The 19,805-nt window shown below is 41.3% G+C and overlaps 1 protein-coding gene across 10 annotated transcripts in view; it reads right to left on the minus strand.

Annotated features, from left to right (window-relative positions):
• The window catches only part of LOC134347850 (adapter SH3BGRL-like), a 45,272-nt gene extending 26,097 nt beyond the window's left edge, over nucleotides 1–19,175 (minus strand). For 6 of the 10 annotated variants that reach the window (XM_063050350.1, XM_063050347.1, XM_063050349.1 and 3 more), the window contains exon 1: nucleotides 18,975–19,175. In XM_063050350.1, the coding sequence (XP_062906420.1) occupies nucleotides 18,975–19,019 (45 nt within the window). In that variant the 5' untranslated portion in view covers nucleotides 19,020–19,175. The remainder of the gene's footprint in view (nucleotides 1–18,974) is intronic. The other 4 variants (XM_063050354.1, XM_063050351.1, XM_063050355.1 and 1 more) reach the window with 1 other exon arrangement.
• Nucleotides 19,176–19,805: the final 630 nt, after the last annotated feature.

A 19,805-nucleotide genomic window follows, 5' to 3' on the forward strand; every position in this document is an offset into this window, starting at 1 on the left:
ACTGCTAGCTGCCCCACCACTTCCAGTTAAATGACACAAGTTCTAAGAGGAAGTAATTTCATAATAGGAAGCAACTGCCTTCATCTTTTCTGTTCTTGTTTTTGAAATACATTTTAAACACATTAAAACTTAAATATTTCCATGTACAGCATCACCCATATTAATTGCACTACAGAATCTTATTGAAGAAAATTGTTAAATACTGAGGAATAAGTGGCTGATGATTAAGAGCTTATTTAACAGACAGATCAGACTTGAAATCTTAGTCCTTATATAGTGCAGCACATGACAAAGAACAAGAGGATACATTGACAAGAAGCCACAAGATTTGGAATGGGAGCTACCAAGTTCAGAATTCAAAGCTCCACCATACGAGGATTTTTTTAAAAAACTCACACAAGAACAGACATTGTTGGAGTACTCCATAGATCACGAAACACTTATGGAGGGTGAAAATGAGTTAAGATGCAATGTTTTTTGGCAAGGACTCTCTAGCCCACACTGATGACTTTTCCTGTCTTCAACCCTCCTCCTCTTGCTGGTCTTCTGCCTGCTCTGGATCTTTTCATGGCTAACTGCTTATGAGTCTATGTCTTGACTTTACTAACCCCTCTCCAATCCTAACCTCACTCCATCTGAACACACTGCTCTCCATTCTCTCCTCACTAATCCCATCCTCACCATCAAACCCACGGACAAAGTCAAAGTACAGACCTCAGTCCAATTGAGAATTTGTGGCTGGGCTTGAAAAGGGCTGTTCACTCATAATCCCCAGGCAATCTGACAGAGTTTAAACTGTTTTGTAAAAAAACAAATGGGGAAAAAGCTGATAGAGACCTATCCACACAGACTCAAGGCTGTAATTACTGCCAAAAGCACATCTACTAAATACTGACTTGAAGGAAGTAAATACCTATGCAATCAATTACTTTATGTTCTATATATTTGTAATTAATTTACATCACTTTGTAGAGATCTACTTTCACTTTGACACGAAACAGTATTTTTCTGTTGATAAGTGTCAAAAAAGCCAAAGTAAATCCACTGTGATTCAATGTAGTAAAAACAATGAAACATGAAAACGTCCAAGGCACTGTATAAACCCCAATGTTTCTCACGGCTACCTGGACTATACCTCTTCCCACCCTGTCATTGTAAAAATGCCATCTGACGCATCTGCTCTCAGGATGAGGCTTTTCATTCCAGAAATAATGATATGTCCTCCTCCTTCAAAGAAAGGGGCTTTCCGTCTTCCACCATCAACACTGCCTTCATCTGCATCTCTTCCATTCTGCATACATCTGTTCTCACTCCATCCATCCACCACCCCAACAGGGTCAGGGTTCCTCTTGTCATCACCTACCACCCCACCAGCCTCCACATAATTCTCCATAAGATCTGCCATCTCCAATGGGATCCCACGACCAAGCAAATCTTTCCATCCCTCCCACTTTCTGCTTTCCACAGGGATCGCTCCCTAAGCGACTCCCTTGTCCATTCATCCCTCCCGGTATTTATCCATGCAAGTGGAACAAGTGTCATACCTGCCCCTACACCTCCTCCCTCACTACCATTTAGGGCCCCATAAAATCCTTATAGGTGAGGCAACACTTCACCTGAAAGTCTGTTAGGGTCATCTACTGTATCTGGTGCACCAGGTGTGTTCTCCTGATTGGAGACCACTTCACCAAGTACTTGCGCTCCATCCGCCAGAAAAAGCAGGATCTCCCAGTGGTCACCCCTTTCAATTCTACTTCACATTCCAACATGTCTGTCCATAGCCTCTTCTGCTGTTGCAAAGAGGCCACACTCAGGTTGGAGGAGCAACGCCTTATATTTTGTCTGGGTAGCATCCAGCCTGATAGCATGAACATCGATATCTTGAACATCTGGTAATAGCGTCCCTCTCCTTCTCCATTCCAATTTCTCTCTTACCTCATCTCCTAACCTGCCCATCACCTCCCTCTCGTGCTCCTCCACTTCCCTTTCTTCCATAGCCTTCTGTCCTGTCCTAACAGATTCCCTCTTCTCCAGCCCTTTTTCTCCTCCCAGTCGACTTCCCAGCTCTTTACTTCACCCCTCCCCCAGTTTCACCTATCATCTATCTTGTAGTTCTTCCTCCCCTACCCTCACCTTCTTACACTGACTTCTCATCTTTTTCGCTCCCAGTCCTGATGAAGGGTCTCGGCCCGAAACATCCACTGTTTACTCTTTTCCACAGATAGTTCCTGGCCTGCTGAGTTCCTCCAGAATTGTATGGATTACTGAGATGCAATGTTGATGAGGTTTCAAAACGTTCTCCCAATTTCTGCTGAACCAAGTTCTAGAGGTATACAAAGCGTTTTTTTTTAAACTTGCATTGATCTTCACGTGAACAGTGCCGGAAGTCAATGGAGGGCACAAATAAGAGCAGCAGAGAATTAAGGAAATGCAACAGGTTACTAATACAAGCCAACTCGAGCCATTCTACAAAATGGATACTTGGTCCAAACTTAGTTTCCCCAATGCAGAGACCATGACATTGCTAGCATCAGCCGTCCAATTGAAAGTACCAGTGAACTAGAGGGCCATGGAGAAATGACACAGAAGGGGAGTTGAAGCTTTGAACAGATCAGTGATGATCATGTTGAAGGGAAGAGCTGGCCTGAGGGACAAGATTGTCTTCTATTTATTACAACAATAAGTGTATTATGTTCATTACAATGTGGATAAATATGAGGTAATCCGCATTGGCTCTAAAGACATGTCAATGATGGCAGTTTGGTGAAAGTTTAAATGAGACCTGGATATCCTTGTGCACCAGCAGCTGAGGGCAGGCATTCAATAAACTGTGGGGAGGCAAGTGGTATGTCACCAGCTTTAGTTTTATGAGGACTTAATTACAAGAGCAAAGGTATTGCTCTGCCTCTGCAGAGTGCCTTGCAAATACCCCAAGGGTAAAACATACAATTTAAGTTTCAGTGAATTATTTTATAATCGAAACTTTGAAGAATGAGAGGGAATATCAGAAAACCAAGTTTTAACAGGACAAGAAAGACATTCCCACGAACCAGAGTAGAAGTCCCAGAATACAAACAAAGAAACAGAGGTGAATCTATTTAATTCTCTACCACAGAAGGCAGTGGAAGACAAGGTATTAAATTCAAGGAGGATGTAGATATACTTCTTAATGCTAAGGGATAGAGAGAAAAGGGGTAACAGGAATCTGAAGTAAATGATCACCACAAATCATACTGGAGTGGGTCGAAGAGCCAAATGACCTTACTCCATCTCCCATCTCAAAGTCCGTCACTGATTTATGACACACACTGCTATTTGCATACTTACTCATGTGGAATCCAAACTGTACTATCACAGAATATGTGTAGCTTGGAAAAAAGCCATTTGGCTCAGTGAGTACATATCATTTTGACACAAGAACAATACAGCAATTCCTATTCCCCTACGAACTCTCCTGCAAATTCTTTCCTTTCACATATTTATCCAGTGATAGTTGATTCTGCCTCCACTACTACTCAGAGGATACATTTAATAGAATTCTGTATAAAAGTGTTTCCTTAGTGACAAGAATCCACATTTAAATCTGCATAGAATAGCACAGCAATGTAGAGGTTTGCATAATATTTCACAGATTCAGATTTAATATCACAAGCAGATGGTGTGAAATTTGTGTAGCAATAGTACACAACACAATGAGAACTTTAAATTAAAGTACATATATTAAAAAGTCAAATTAAATTAGTGTAAAAAGAAGAAAAGAGAGTGAGGTAGTGTTCATGGATTCAATGTCCATTCAGAAATCAGATGGCAGAGGGGAAGAAGTTGTTCCTGAATTGTTGAGTGTGTGCCTTCAGGCTCCTGTACCTCCACCCTGAGGGTAGCAATGAGAAGAGGCCATGTCCTGGGTGATGGGGGTCCTTAATGCTGGATGCCGCTTTTTGAAGCATCCCCCTTGAAGATGTCCTGGAGGCTAGTGCCCACGATGGAGGTGACTGAGTTCACAACTCCCTGCAGCTTATTCCGACCCTGCGCAGTGCCAGCAAATGGCGTTCAATTCCCGTCGCTGTCTGTTAGGAGTTTGTACATTCTCCCCATGACTGTGTGTGTGTGGATTTCTGGGGTAACCCAGTTCCCTCACATTCCTTTCACATTAATGGTCTGGGTTAGTAAGTCGTGGGCATGCTATGTTGGCATCAGAGGCACAGCCACCCTCGTAGGCTGCCCCCAGCACATTTTTGGACCGTGATGGTCATTGATGCAAACATTGCATTTCATTGCATGTTTCGATGTACACGCAAATCAAGCAGATCTTTAAACTTAAGCATTACAGTCAGGGGTGCCCTACTTATAACCCAAGCAAAATATTCAAGCAACTGATAACCCAAACTTCTAAGCAAGTGCATCTGCAACTATGTTTGGCCAAGTGGTGTGGATAGAAAGTTTATAATCCTGTTTTAGACCATGAACTAGTCATATCGACGAAGATCTGGAAGCAATAGGCTGCAATGGATTAGTGAAGGGGAAAGGGCATTGAATTGCAAGATCCAGCACTAGCATCGGTGTATTTGGTGTAAGAAATTCAGGGCATCAGATTATGAGAAAAAGATGGCTTGCTCATGCAGGAGTATTTTGTGACTGAAGGCAAATCAGAATGAAGGCTCAGAAAGCATGAACAGTATATTCCCAAAAGAACGTCTACAAGTACAGGAATCATAAAACACTTAACTAGTTTCACACTCTGCACATGAAATGCAGGACAGCATCTCGTTTCTGGTATTTTTAAATTCTGCCATGTTGGGGTCCATTACCAAGGTCCAAGTACTTGAGCAACCCAAGTGCAGCACAAAAGCATGCCGACCAGACCAGATCGTTGGAGTTGATGCCAACCAGATCAGATCTTCAAGAGTTCATGCCAACCAGATCAGATCGTCAAGAGTTCATGCCAATCAGACCAGATCGTCAAGAGTTCATGCCGACCAGACCAGATCGTCAAGAGTTCATGCCGACCAGACCAGATCGTCAAGAGTTCATGCCAATCAGACCAGATCGTCAAGAGTTCATGCCAATCAGACCAGATCGTCAAGAGTTCATGCCAATCAGACCAGATTGTCAAGAGTTCATGCCAATCAGACCAGATTGTAAGAGTTTATGCTACACACAAACCTCCTCATCTGACACCATCTGCATACCCTTGATTTTTCCACTTCCAATAACTCACGCCCTCTCAAAAGGGACTTATGCTACCCCACTAAATGTTAATATTCAAGCTATAACCAATCTTACAGTAAACTGAAGGAATTGCAAGTTTGAAAATACAATAGATAGCATCCAAGAAATTTACTTAATGAGATACAGCTTGGAGAAGGCCCTTCCAGTCCTTTGAGCCACACCACCCAGCAGTCCCCCGATTTAAGCCTAGCCTAATCATGGGACAATTTACAATGGCCAATTAACCTACCGACAAGTAGGTCTTTGGACTGTGGGAGGAAACCAGAGCACCCGAAAGAAACCTACACTGACATGGGGAAAAAGTACAAACGCCTTACAAGCAGCAGCGGGGATGTGAGAATGAAGTTAAAATTGTGTATTATCATACATTGGTGGGAATGTAGTGATGAATATTCTACAAAAAAGTTATTGCATGTTCCTGCCAGTTTTTAAACCGAAGGAAAAAGCAACACTACACTATGCTAGAAATCTAGTGACAGAGGTCAACACTCGGACCAAAGCGGCAAAGACCACAAAGAAAATTAAACTAACGCAACAGTTGTGTGCCTTAACGTTGATGCAATCATTCAAGAGTCCAAGATATAATTTACAAAGCAACACACACAAAATGCTGGAGGAACTCAGCAGTTCAAGCATCATCTATGGAAATGAATAAACAGTCAATGTTTCGGGTCGAGACACTGGTTCAGGACTGAAAAGGAAGTGGAAAGTTGCCACAATACAAATTATGTGGTGGGGAGGCAGAGAAAGAAGGGAAGGAGAACTAGTCAGGTGATAGGTGAAGTCAGATAGGTGGGAAAGGTAAAGGGATGGGGATATAATATAACTTACCAGCACAATTAAGAAACTTGTTACCAAAATATTGTGAATGCAATAGCCAACTGGGAGAGGCAAAAAGTGACATCATTTATACACAGACTGACAAATGCTTGCTTCAAGCAATATCTGCAAAGCTTCCACTCCCCGCAACACTACACCTGGCCTCAACTATTGCACTCCACTTGTCCAAGTCTATACTTTTCACAAATCACTTCAACACAAATGCAAAATTTGAGAAGTTAAATTGCTGCATGAAACTTGGATGGGCCACATTTGCAGCATTATGTGCAGTTCTGATCACCAGACTATCAGAAGGATGTGCAGGCTTTCTAGAGGGTGCAGAAGAGGTTCATCACAATGTTACCCGGATTAGAATGTATTAGTTATTGGAAGACGTCAGATAAACTACATTGTCCCCAAGATGATGCAGGAAAACAGTCAGTTTTCTTTCTCCCCTCACCCCGCCACAGGGTGGAAATGTCCAATACTAGAGGTGTGTGTGTGTGGGGGGGGGGGGGGGGGAAGGTCTAACATCGATTTCCAAGGCAAGTTTTTATTGTGTTTGGAATGCAAAGCGATGGGAGATTGCAGATGCACCACATGATAGCAATGTTTCAAAGGCACCTAGGCAGTCATGAACAGGCAAAAAATTGGGGGAATATTGTCCACGTACAGGTAGATGAGGTTAGATGTGCATCAATTTGCTGACAATACAACTATCGTTGGCAGAATTTCAGATGGTGACGAGAAGGCATACAGGAGCAACAGAGATCAGTTGGTTGAGTGGTGCTGCAGTAACAACTTTGCACTAAGAGCAAAGAATTGACTGTGGACTTGTGGACTTCATGAAGGTTGAGACGGGTGTATATACACACACACACACACACACACACACACACACACACACACACACACACACACGTTCTCTATCTCACAGAACACATCCTGAGCCCAGCATATTGAAGCAGTTACAAAAATAAGCACAACAGTGCCTATATTTCATTAGGCTTTTGAGGAGATTTGGTATGTCACAAAAGACATGTACAAATTTCTATAGATGTATCATGAAGAGCATTCTGTCTGGCTGCAACACCATCTGGTATGGGAGGGGGGCACTGCACAGGATCAAAGCAAACTGCAGAAAGTTGTAAATTCAGTCAGCTTCATAGTGAGCTCTAGCCTCTGTAGTATCCAGCACACCTTCAAGGAGCGATGCCTAAAAAAGGAGGCATCCATCAATCAGGACTCCCATCACCCAGGACATGCCCTCTTCTCACTGTTACCATCAGGAAAGAGGTACAGAAGCCTGAAGGGATACACTCAGCAACAGCTTCTTCCCCTCTGCCAATTGATTTCTGAATGGACGCTGAACCCATGGACACTACCTCACTATTTTTTTCTATTTTTACACTACTAATTTCACAACATATGCTGGCGATATTACACCCGATTCCAATATCGTTATGTACAGCATAGACAGGGTGGGCTAAAAAGCCTGTTGCTGTGTTATTATTTCATGTTCTAACACTTTATTATTCCAGAAGTTCTGGATACCGATGACACCATTTATCATGGAATAAACGAGGCCATCTGGAGAGGTGGCTAAGAAATTAGTGTGTCTATGAGAAAGTGAATTGATTGGTAAAATAAACTCAGCAATATATCTACACTCTTACCCAAGTCTTACCTAATGCCAAATTATATAGTTCTGTTATTCATCAGAACAAAGCCACTAAGAACAAAGTCAAAGCTGTTAAATTCAATTATAAAGTGGAAAAGTTCCAGACAAGTTAACTGCAAAATCCTTCTTTCAATGACTCCAGCTAAATAAACTGGTGAACATAAGAGCTTCCACACAACCAGATTAACTACTATAATCAGGCTATTAAGTTGAGAGTTTATTCTTTGCCCTTGCTGTAGAAACCATCACAACACAACTTTGCACTTAATACTTCCCATATATTGTTATGCCCATTACTGGAGTAAACATTGGTAACAGTTAAAAATACTGAAAAATTAGAAATACATAGGTGAGGCTGTATCTATATAGAAAGAAATATAATTAACATTTCAGGTCAATTATCTGTCACCAGAACCAATTCTGAAGATGGATGGCTCTACCCTGTCAATAGATTTTGTCTCATTTGCTAAGTGTTTCTGGCATTTTTTATTCTCATTTCAATTTTTGTCAACTGCAAGTTCTGCTTCTCAATTTTAGTACCTCGATCCTCAGCTTTCCCACTGGCTGTAATAATGCTTGCCATGCCTATAGAGCACTACAACAAAGAAACAGGCCCTTCAATCCATCTAGCTCCTGCTGACCTTTATTCTGCCTAGTCCCATCGACCTACAACTGAACAATATCTCTCCAAATCCCTCCCATTCATGTACCCATCTAACCTGTCTAAAACGTTGTCATTGAATCTGTATATGCTACGTGCCACAATCTCGTTCCACACTCGTACCACCCGCTGAGTGGAAAAAGATCCCCTCCAGATTGCCCTTCAATATTTCACCATTAACCCTTACGGTCTCTGGTTCTAGTCTCAGCCAACCTGAGGGGAAAAGCCTATATGTAATCGCCCTCTTTCCACCTCTCATAATTCTGCATACCTCTTAAGATCTCCCCATTCTATTGCACTCCAAAGTCCTAACCTGTTTAACCTCTCCCTACAGCTCAGGTCCTCAAGTCCTGGCAACATCTGTGTAATTTTGATTCTTCTCTTTTAAATTTATTAATATCTTTCCTGAATTGAAGGGGACTAGAACTACACCTTATGATCCAAATTCTGCCTCACCAACATTAACACAAAACTGCTACTTCTCTACTTAGTACTCTGATTTTTAAAGGCCAATTGGCCAAAAGTTATCTTTATGATCTACTTGTAACATCATTTAAGGAATTATGGATCTGTATTCCTGGGTCCCCTTGTTCTACCACACACCACTGTGCTGTAAGTCATACACTGGTTTGTCCTCACACTTGCCTGCATTCAATTCCATCTGACATTTCTCAGCCATTTTCCCCAGCTGGTCCAGATCACTTTGCAAGCTTTGATGGCCTTCCTCCCCATCACATCCCCAACCTTGCTGTAATCTGCAAATTCCAGTTTACCATATTATCTAAATCGTTAATATAGACCTTAAACAACAGATCCAGCACCAATCCCTGTGACACATCACTCACAGGACTCCAGTCAGAGACAACTACTACCACTCTCTAGCTTCTTCCACTAAATCAGGGGTTCCCAACACTTTTTATGTCAATACCATCAAGAAAGAGGTCCATGGATCCCAGGTTACGAACCATTACAGATGTAAATGAAATACATAACAAATTAGAACACCAGCAATGCTACTATTTTACTATAGAACTTTGTATTAGTTCATAATATTCATTGACAGAGGAAATCATCCGGTGTTTCTGTCTTCTTTTGATTGATTATAAAAGAACAAAATCCACACAGACACCTAGTGAAGATAATGAACTGCCTTCAATAAGGATCCAAAATATTAATTTAAGATCTCACCCATCTCTTTTGGCTTCATGCCTAGATGACACTGATCTTCAAGAGGTCAAATTTTGTCCTTTGCTATCCTTTTGCTCTAAGTATAACAATAGAAACACTTGAGATTCTCTTTCACCTTGTCTGCCAGAGAATTATGCCAATATATTACTAAACGTTTACTGTGTGCTAGGCTGACAGCATGATTATTCCTGGTTTTAACACCAGAGTTTAAACAATCTCCAGTCTGAGGTATTTTAAATAGTAGAAAAGAACACATTTCAAGGAAGCATGGTTTTAACATCAAGACGTTAATGCGTCTGACATACATTAAGAGCATACTTCACTTGAGTAAAATGTATAGTACCTCAATTTGAGAAGCATCTCAAAATAAGAGTCATAGGAGAGCACAGCATAGAAACAGGCCCTTCAGCCTATCTAGTCTGTGCTAAACCATTTAAACCGCCTACTTTCAATGACCTACACTGGGACCATAGCCCTCTATACCCCTACCATCCATGTACCTGTCCAAACTCTCTCAAACATGGAAATCAAACTTGCATTGGCTACCCATTGCACACTCTCATGACCCTCAAAGCAAAGAAGATTCTCCTCACATTCCCCTTTCACCCTTAATCCATATCCTCTGGTTGTCGTCCCACCAAACCTGAGTGAAAAAAGCCTGCTTAAATTTACCCTATCTATACCCCTCATAATTTTGTATTCCTCTATCAAATCCCCTCTCAATCTTCTACATTCCAAGGAATAAAGTCCTAACCTATTCAATCTTACCTTATAACTCGGGCCCTCCAAACCCAGCAACATCCTTGTTAATTTTCTCTGTACTCTTTCAACCTTATTTACATCCTTCCTGTAGGTAGGTGACCAAAACTGCACACAATACTCCAAATTAGGTCTCAGAAATGTCTTATACAACTTCAACATAACATCCCATCTACTTTGCTTTATGAAGGCCAATGCGCCAGAAGTTTTCTTTACAACCTTATATCCCTGTGGCACCACTTTCAATGAATTATGGACCCATATTCACAGATCCCTTTGTTCTACCACACTCCTCAGTGCCCTACTGTTCACTGTGCAAGACCTACCCTGGTTGGTCCGACTGAAGTGCAAGAATTCACACTTGTCTGCATTAAATTCCATGTGCCATTTTTCACAAACGTAAGAAAATCTGCAGATGCTGGAAGTCTAAAGCAACACACACAAAATGCTGGAGGAACCCAGCAGGCCAGGCGGCATCTTTGGAAAAGAGAAAACAGTCAACAGTTGACCCTTCATCAGTGCTGTACACTCTGCTCACACAATTGTCACGTACGGAGATACAATGAAATCCTTGTATTGCATCGTTTGTTCATTATGTGCCATGTTGCATGTCATGAGTGACCATGGTCTTTTGATCATGATTGGTCTTGGCAATTTTTTCCTACAGAAATGGCTTGCTATTGCCTTCTTCTGGGCAGTGTCTTTACAAGGCGGGTGACCCCAGCCATTATCACTACATTTCAGAGATTGTCTCCCTGGTGTCAGTGGTCGTGTAACTAGGACTTGTGATATGCACCAGCTGCTCATATGACCACCTACCACCTGCTCCCATGGTTTCACGTGACCCTGGTTTGTGGGGGGGGGGGTCCTTAGTAGCTAGTACACCTTGCCCAAGGATGACCTGCAGGCTAGCGGAGGGAAGGAGTGCTTTGGTAGAGAGGTACCTCCACCCCGCTACTTATCCAAATCATTTTTCTAGTAAAATGGCACCAATATTGTTCAATTAAATGGTAAGTTCATTTCTTTTTCAGGTGGCACTGCTTCGACTTTCAATGTTATCACAGCATCAAGAACCAATCAGAAGACAAATCAACCAATTTTTACCACGGACAATGGACCTCACCAAAGGTGTTATCAGGTGAAAACATACACAGGATGCTCAAGTTCTGAGGCTGGATTCCAGAACCTTCCAAAAGCAGGAGCATAATTTCCAATGCAAGAGAATGGAACAGAGATCTGAGAAACAACCGTTCACTTCATGTTTAATATTTCTGTCGTGAAATGGAAAATGTAGTCAGAGTTTTCATGCAGAGTCAACTTCAGGTTCATCGTTTTGACACTTGTGTAAACATATCTGATTTTCCACAATCACAAAATACAGACTGATACTTAAAGATGATCGCTGGTGAAAACAGTTTGAAGATTTACCAATAAAGAGCAATTTTAGACAAGACTTCTTCAGACTGATGAGTTACTCTCATCTTAAATCATCCTGTTCATTGACCAGAAGAAAATTATTAACTGGCAGTTAGCCTGGGTAGTTAGCTTGGCCAAATTGCTGATTCTTTAGTCACACCTTCAACCAACCCCTCAGAATAAATATTATGAATATTACTGCATTTTCTTTATTTGGAAACTAATAACCTTCTCATATTAAACAACTGACTCAGGCTTAAATGCTTTGAGAGACTACGCGAAGGCATTAATCACTTGAATAAAGAGTGGCCAAGACTATGACAAGATTTGCAGAGCAACTCAAATCAGAGGGCTGCAGATAGAAATTTATGGAACTTCACATGAACAACATCAATGAGAATGCAGCATTTAAATTCCTGTCACAACATCTTAGATTGATTAGTTTGAAAATAATGGAGGTAGGGAGGTCCATAAGGATGCAAAGAATTCAATCTTTAAAATCAATGAAGGGAGAAAAATGAGAATGTAATATGTAATATTGCTGAGGTATAGAATGCTCCATTGCTAAAGGATTGGAACATAAAGGTCAACTCAATGAAAATAGATTGCTGGTGCATTACCCTTAACTAACACACACATCAAAATTTGCATTGTTATTCTTCTCAGGCGTTAAGCACACAAATTCATGCAAAAGTCCAACAGAAAAGACAGAACACTCCCCACTTGCTCTGATCACTCACCATTTTTTGTTATAGGATTTTAATATCTACCTGAAAAGGGAAACACCTGGCTTGCAGCTTATCAAAAATACAATGGTTAAACTATTTACACAATATCATTAGTGTACTATCATTGTTTTTTTTAAAAAAGAGGGCAAGGAAATGCATCTCTAAAATGGCAATTCATCCTTAAAGTTCTATCTGTTTCACCAAAGGAAATAGTCCAGCAAATATGTCTGAGATATTGGGGACAATCAGTCCAATACACTGCACCCCCTCAGTGTTCCACAGAAACAGTCTAGATGAATCAACCATGCTAAACCAAAAATTTTGAACCATGAATGCAACTAAAATCATTCACTAATTTGTCTTCCACCCACATAAACTATACTTAGCTTGTTTTCATTTCTTTGTGAATATAGTTCATTCTAAATGGGCTTGATTTACAAAATCAACCATGTGTGTCTATTTAAGGCCTGATTTTCCAACCCTTGTTACGTCATCTTTCATACTAACAGCATTTACCTTTCCTTCCTTCACTTATTTCAGTAAGTCTGCTCTGTTTTGACTGAGTAATAAAGCTCTGTCATCAGTTCCAGCAGCTTTGTTGGTAAAAATGAACCCAGATCAGGCAGTCCAGAAATCCCTATTAGTCTGATCCTATACACCATATTTGCAACTTAAGGCATTTTCTACCACAGCACTTTTACCATCCTTCCTCTCATCCACTGCCACACTAAACGCAGTTCGTGCCTTTATCATTTAAAGATTGAATTCAATATACTAACAGGCCTCATTATTCTTTACAAGATGTTCAACTGATAGAAAGCTCTACAGGCTACATCCTCATTACTACTGTTCTTGATACGGTTTGTGAATCCCTCATTTCCAACATATGAATTTCAAATTTCTTCTTGGTTTAAAAATAATCACAGTCGGCCCTGACATTTCCACTCAAAGTAACAGGAGTCAGAGTTGAGGTTTGCTTTTGTGTGATTGAAGCCTGTGACCAGTGTGCACCTCAGGAATTAAACCAGAGACCCTTACTGTTTGTTACATATGTAACCAATATGGACGCAATTGTAGGACGCGTGATTATTAATACCAATACCACAAATACTGGTGGTGGTGGTGTGGACATTTGAAGATAGCCCTCTGTTGCAGAATGTTATAGATTAATTAAGAGAATAGACAGAGGAAAGGCAGTTGGGGTTCTCCTGTCGTAGTTGGGAAAACTAACAAGATAGATCAGAAATGAATGGCGGGGTCCTAGGGAGTATAGAAAAATAATGAAGGGATTTCCAACCTGGGATCCATGGACCCCTCCGTCAATGGTCAGGGTCTGTGGCATAAAAAGGTTGGGAACCCCAGGAAGAGAGAGATCTTGGTGTACACATCCAAAAAGTACTAAAAGCACTAGTGATAAAGTGGTGAAGACTGCAGGTGCAAGACTTCATTAACCATGACATAGAATACAAAAGAAAGGACTATGTTCTAAAGACATTGGTTAGGTCACAGCTGGAATATCATGTAAAATACTGGTGCCCACACTACAGGAAGGATATAATCACACTTGAGAAAGTGTGGAGGAGATTCACCAGGTTATAACCTGGGATGGAACTTTTCAATTATGATGCAAGACTGGGCTTGGCTTTTTGAAGTGGAAGAGCCAGTGGGGGGGAAAGGGGGCAAGATGGCTACTTTTATGGTTAGCATAGACACAGTAGTCTGAAGGGCTCATTTCTCTGCTGTATAATTCCTTGATACAGTGATTATTACAAAATTATTTGCTGTACTGGTATTGGTTATTATTGTTAGTTGTACCAAGATAGAGTGAAAAGCTTGTCTTGCAAACTGTTTATACAGACCAAATCATTACAGAGTGCATTGAGCTAGAATAAGGTAAAGCGGTAACAATGCAGCATAAAGTGTAAAGGTTACCGGGAAAGTAAACAATAAATTGCAAGATCATAACAAGGTAGATGTGCAGCCAGAAGTCCATCCTATCACACAAGAGGTCTGTTCCAAGAATCAGATAACAGTGGGTTAGTAGCTGTACTTGAACCCGGTGGTACCTGCTTTCAGGCTTTTGTACCTTCTGCCTGATGTGAGAAGAGAGAATGTCTGGGGTGGTTGGGGTCTCTGATGATGCTGGCAGTGAGAGTTTAAAGAAGGGAGGCTCGTTCCTGTGATGTGCTGAGCTGTGTCTATAATTCTCCACAATTCCAAGCAATCAAGTGCAGAGCAGCTGCCACAACAAGCCATTATGCATCCAGATAGAATGCTTTCTATGGTGCATTAATAAAAACTAGTTAGGGTCAATACCAGGGTTTCCCAACTTGGGGTCCACAGACCCCTTGCTCTTGGCCCATGGCATAAAAAAGGTTGGGAACCCCTGGTCAATAGGGACATGCCAAATTTCTTTAACCTCATGAGGATGTAGAGGCATTGGTGAGCTTCCTTGGCCATGACATCAACACAGTTGGACGAGGACAGGCTATGAGTGAGTTTCACACCTAGGAACTTGAAGTTCTCAACATCGATACGTAAACAGGAGCATGTGCATCAGTACCCTTTCAGAAATCATTCCCCAGCTCGTTTTGTTGACATTAAGGGAAAGGCTGCTGCCATGACACTAAGCTCTCCATCTCCTTCATGTACTCCAACTCATCGATATTTGAGATGAGACCCACAGCAGTGGTATCATCTGCAAACTTGCAGATGGAATTAGATCAGAATCGGGCCATGCAGTCATCAGTGGACAGGGAGTAGAGTAGAGAGAGGGCTGTGGAGTATCAGTAATCATGGCAAAGGTGCTGAGGCCTATACTTATTGATTGTAGTCTGCCAATGACTAAGGCACACTGCTTTAACTCTCATGTAATTCATTGCCCAAAATCGATTACATATTGTTAACCAGCCCAGGAGCAGCACCAACAGCAGACAGCATTCAGCTTTAATGCCATCTACAAGTTTGCAGATGACAACAGAGGGCTGATGAGTGATGAGTCAGAGCACAGGAAGGAGGTGGCGAGCCTAGTGCATGGCATCATGACAACAACCTTGCCTTCAGTGTCAAAAAACAAAAGAGCAGTTCATTGACTTCACGAAGTGGGGTGGTTGACAGTGAGAGAGTTGAAAGCATCAAGCTCCCAGATGTAAACATTGACAATTGTCTGTCACGATCCAACCACAGGCACCACAGCCATGAAAGTACCCCAGTGCCTTCAGAAGGCTAAAGGAATTTGACATGTCGCATTAACTCTCATCAATTTTTAATTGATGGACTACAGAAATCAGTGGCATAAAGGTTTGGTATGATAACTGACCACAGGAAACTTCAAAGTTGTGGACACAGCTCAGGAAACCAAAGACTCGTCATGGACTCTTTGTACGCTTCCTGTTGCCTCAGTAAAGTAGCCAGCATAATCAAAACCCCATCCACCTCAGACATTCGCTCTTCTCCCCTATCCCTTCAGGCAGAGGATACAACAGCCTTATACCACATACAACCAGGCTCAAGGACAGCTATTGTGCTGGTAAAAGACTACTGAAAGGTGCCCTACTACAATGAGATCAATGAGATTATGCAACCTGAGAACTTGCATAATGATTTTAGTCCATGGCATAAATAAAGTTGGGAACCCCTAAATAAGATAAACTCTTGACCTCACAATCTACCTCAATATGACCTTGCATCTTATTATCCACTTGTACTTTTCCTACAACTGTAATGTAATACTCTGCACTTCACGTTTTACCTTTTGCACTGTAAAAATTAAGTGATCTGTATGGATGGCAGGCAAAACATTTTTTCACTCTTCCTCAGTATCGACCAATTTAATTTAGCAAAGTTTCAATATGTTACCTCACACAGTCAAACCCGTTCCCGTTTTTACTCCTCATACACATGGGCCACCAAACACTACAATCAATAAAAATAGGCCTCAACACAGGCCACCAAACAGGAATCAAATGTAGGAAATCTAGCCAATTTTTCCCCCTCACTTCTTGGCTCTGGATGCCAAGGTCAATAGTGAAACTAATTCTACCTCCCAAAACAGGGTTAGTAATGAATTAAGTGTAGAAAATTCTGGTCTGTACAAATTAGCTGCTTTTAACCAATTGATGGAGAAAAAAAGAAAACTAGAAAAATCTTTAACGGAAGTGAAAATTAAATCATGACTAAGAAATAAACAGAAAATTTACTAGCAAATAATTAGACTTAAGTTTTATTTTATTTTTACCACAACTCATTTTAAAAAGAATATTTTTACTTAACAAAAATCATTCTTGACTACGAGACTGTAAGCAAAGTAGCCAAAAGGTTCTAACCTATTGGTGAACTATCTTACAAACCACTGCAACAGTTATTTATTGAAGCTATATTTACCCAAGGAGTGTTGAAATGAAAACCAAGATAAATATAAGAACGTTGCCAAGTAGCTAAATAAATCTCAATCTATAGTAATTAGACATCAGCAACATACACAAAATGCTGAAGGAACTCAGCAGGCCAGGCAAAATCTATGGAGAGAAATTTACAGTCAATGTTCTAGGTTGAGACCCTTCATCAGGACTGGATCAGCAATAGTGCTTCATGACAAAGACAATTCTAGAGTAACCCTATCCAAGATGACTCGGCAGGTTTGATAGGTCAATTTTACAGTTAAGCCATGAACTTGCAGCAGGCATGGCTCCAGATTGTGTGGTGGTATATTCTGCATGGACGCACATTATCAATGGTGCAATTAGTAAAATATCACAGCACTGGTGGAAAAAATAAATTATCAATAACCAGCAACTTAATCTTCATTAACCTTTATATTGTAGGGTTTAGATTTAAATGCGTTTGGCGACTGGATTGCAAAAAAAAATTAAACTTATAGCTTTGCTATTCCCTTTCCTCCAAGATATATTCAAGTTAAGAGAGTTGCATCAATTTCTCAACACCAGTAACAACCTTCAAGTCAATAGTGTCCCCTTCTTGTGCAAAATCCAGTTCAGTTGGTGGGATTTGTACTTCGATTCCTACCATGGCTTGGGGACCTTGATTCAAGTATGCTAACGGTTTCCAAAGCAATCATACCAGCACTATCTTCAAACTCTGAACTCATTACAACAGGGACTGCACTTAAAATACTTACTTGATTGCAACAGCTTGCAAGAATAAATAAAAATGTGCTAAAATAGCCTTCCTTTCTTTAGAGCTGCAGCTTCCTTAAACCAGCTCTCACCAAGTCTGTTCAACTCAAGTTCTCAGACTTCCTGTGGCACAGTCCTTCAAAGTTTAAAAATAATCACACCATCATTTTAATAATCTCACTCCTTCACCTCTAACCTCCGCAAGTCTCAGACCCCCTGCACTCCTCAATACCCTCCTGCTGCTAAAGGGAACTATGTTGTCAACTGTCTAATGCCGAAGCTCTGAAATTTCTCTCCTCACATCTGTTTAAGGCAAGGGTTCTGAACCTTCTTTATGCCATGGAGCCTTACAATTAACAGAGGGTACTGCGGACTCCAGGTTGGGCACCCCAGTGGGTACTTTAAAAAACATTATTGACTATGCTTTCTTTACCTGCCTCTTTATCTCTTTTTGTGAATTTATGTCACATTTTGACATGAAAGTCCATGTGATGCTATACCACATTAATGGCTCAGCATAAACAAGTCCTTACTCCAGCATAACATTGGCTGATACACCAGATTTTCTTACAAGTGTTCAAACGTCTGCCGGAGAAGCTGTGTGCAGATGTGAGCACTAACTACTTCATCGCCGGGGATCAATCCATGAAACCCCTCCCCAGCAGCACTGAATGAATAATATTCGCACCAGATAAAGTACATCAGCGCAAGGCAGCAGTCCACCAGCAACTTCACAAGAACAATGAGCAGGGCAATAATTGCTGGCCTTACATGTGACTTACACCTCAAAAATAGAAACTTCACAGTCTACAAACGCTCAGAAGCCTGTTTATATAGATGCACTGCAAACTAGGCCAGTGAATACTAGTGCACACGAAATGCTGGAGGGACTCAGCAGCTTTTTTAAAAAAAGTGAATCTAATCGTGCATCTGTATAAACATTGTACAAGAGTAGTCGACCAGCATGGACCTACGAATGAACCAGAAGCATTCGTTTTGTACAGTTCAGCTAGCTAATTGCCTGAGTTACAACGCCGCGGAGTCCAAAACTTGCACTCTATTGTACTCCAAATGGAGCCCTCGCAAGCGTTAGAACAGATAGTAAACTATGAACTGACCGTAGAATAGACACGAACAAAAAATATATATATAAATGTGGAACCGTTGAAACCTGGCGCATAAATGCAGTTATAATTCTGGAAAATTCTGTGACCACTGTCTGTAGGACTAGGAGCGAGTGTGTTTGACTGATTGCTGCTGCGGTCTGGTATGCGTTATCAGCTGCGCTAGATAAAAAAAGAAACGCCGCTCCGCCGTGAATGAAGGAAGGAGGAGGAAGCATAAATAACCTTACTTACCGCCGTGGAACCGGACTGCGTTGCAATAAAGACCTTGATAACCATGTCTTCCTTTAAAATAATCCCGAAAGAAATAGACGTAACAAAAACAGATGCAAAAACTCCAACCCTATAAGCTCCCACCCATGCACAAGCAACCCCAAGGCGCAAGAAAACAGCACCGTTGCGCAAAGCCAAGCCCCGCACGGCACCTCGGGCACGCCCCCCATCGACCCTGAGATTGGCTACGTGGCACAAATGTGGGGGCGGGCTGATAGTAATCTGATTAATGAGTGGTCTTCTGACCAATCAATCATACGCTCTCCCAGGTTGGAGTAGCAGGGCTTGCGCACCCTCCCTATATGGCAAGTGAACGCGACGAGCCAATCAGCTTGCACAGTAGCAAGTTCCGCGGTGCGCTTTCTCCAAGTTAACAGAAGTTAAACGTTAAATTGGATAAGCTCAAATATCCGCAGTTTTGTCCCTCAGTCGTAAACCTTAAAGTGCAGGGGACTTTTCCATCCAGATCTCTTCTTCAATTCGCAAATGAGATGCATGTGAAAACGTCAGCGAGACAGTACCCGAAAAATGTTAAAACTACGAGTGCCGGATGTTCAGACTTAAATAAAACACATAACATTTAAGTCAGCAAGGCAAGAAATGGCGAAGGAAAAGTGAAACACAATAAAAGGATTATACAGGCTAAAATAGAATCTAAAATTTTTTAAAAACTGTCGACCCTGTAAATTTGAAATAACAAGCAGAAAGTGCCGGCGAAAACAGCAGGTCAGGCATCAATAGGGAAAGCAACATTTAACGTTTCAGTTCGGAGACCCCCTCATCAGAATTCAT

This window comes from Mobula hypostoma, chromosome 6, assembly GCF_963921235.1.
Source record: "Mobula hypostoma chromosome 6, sMobHyp1.1, whole genome shotgun sequence".
NCBI classification, from domain to species: Eukaryota; Metazoa; Chordata; class Chondrichthyes; order Myliobatiformes; family Myliobatidae; genus Mobula; species Mobula hypostoma.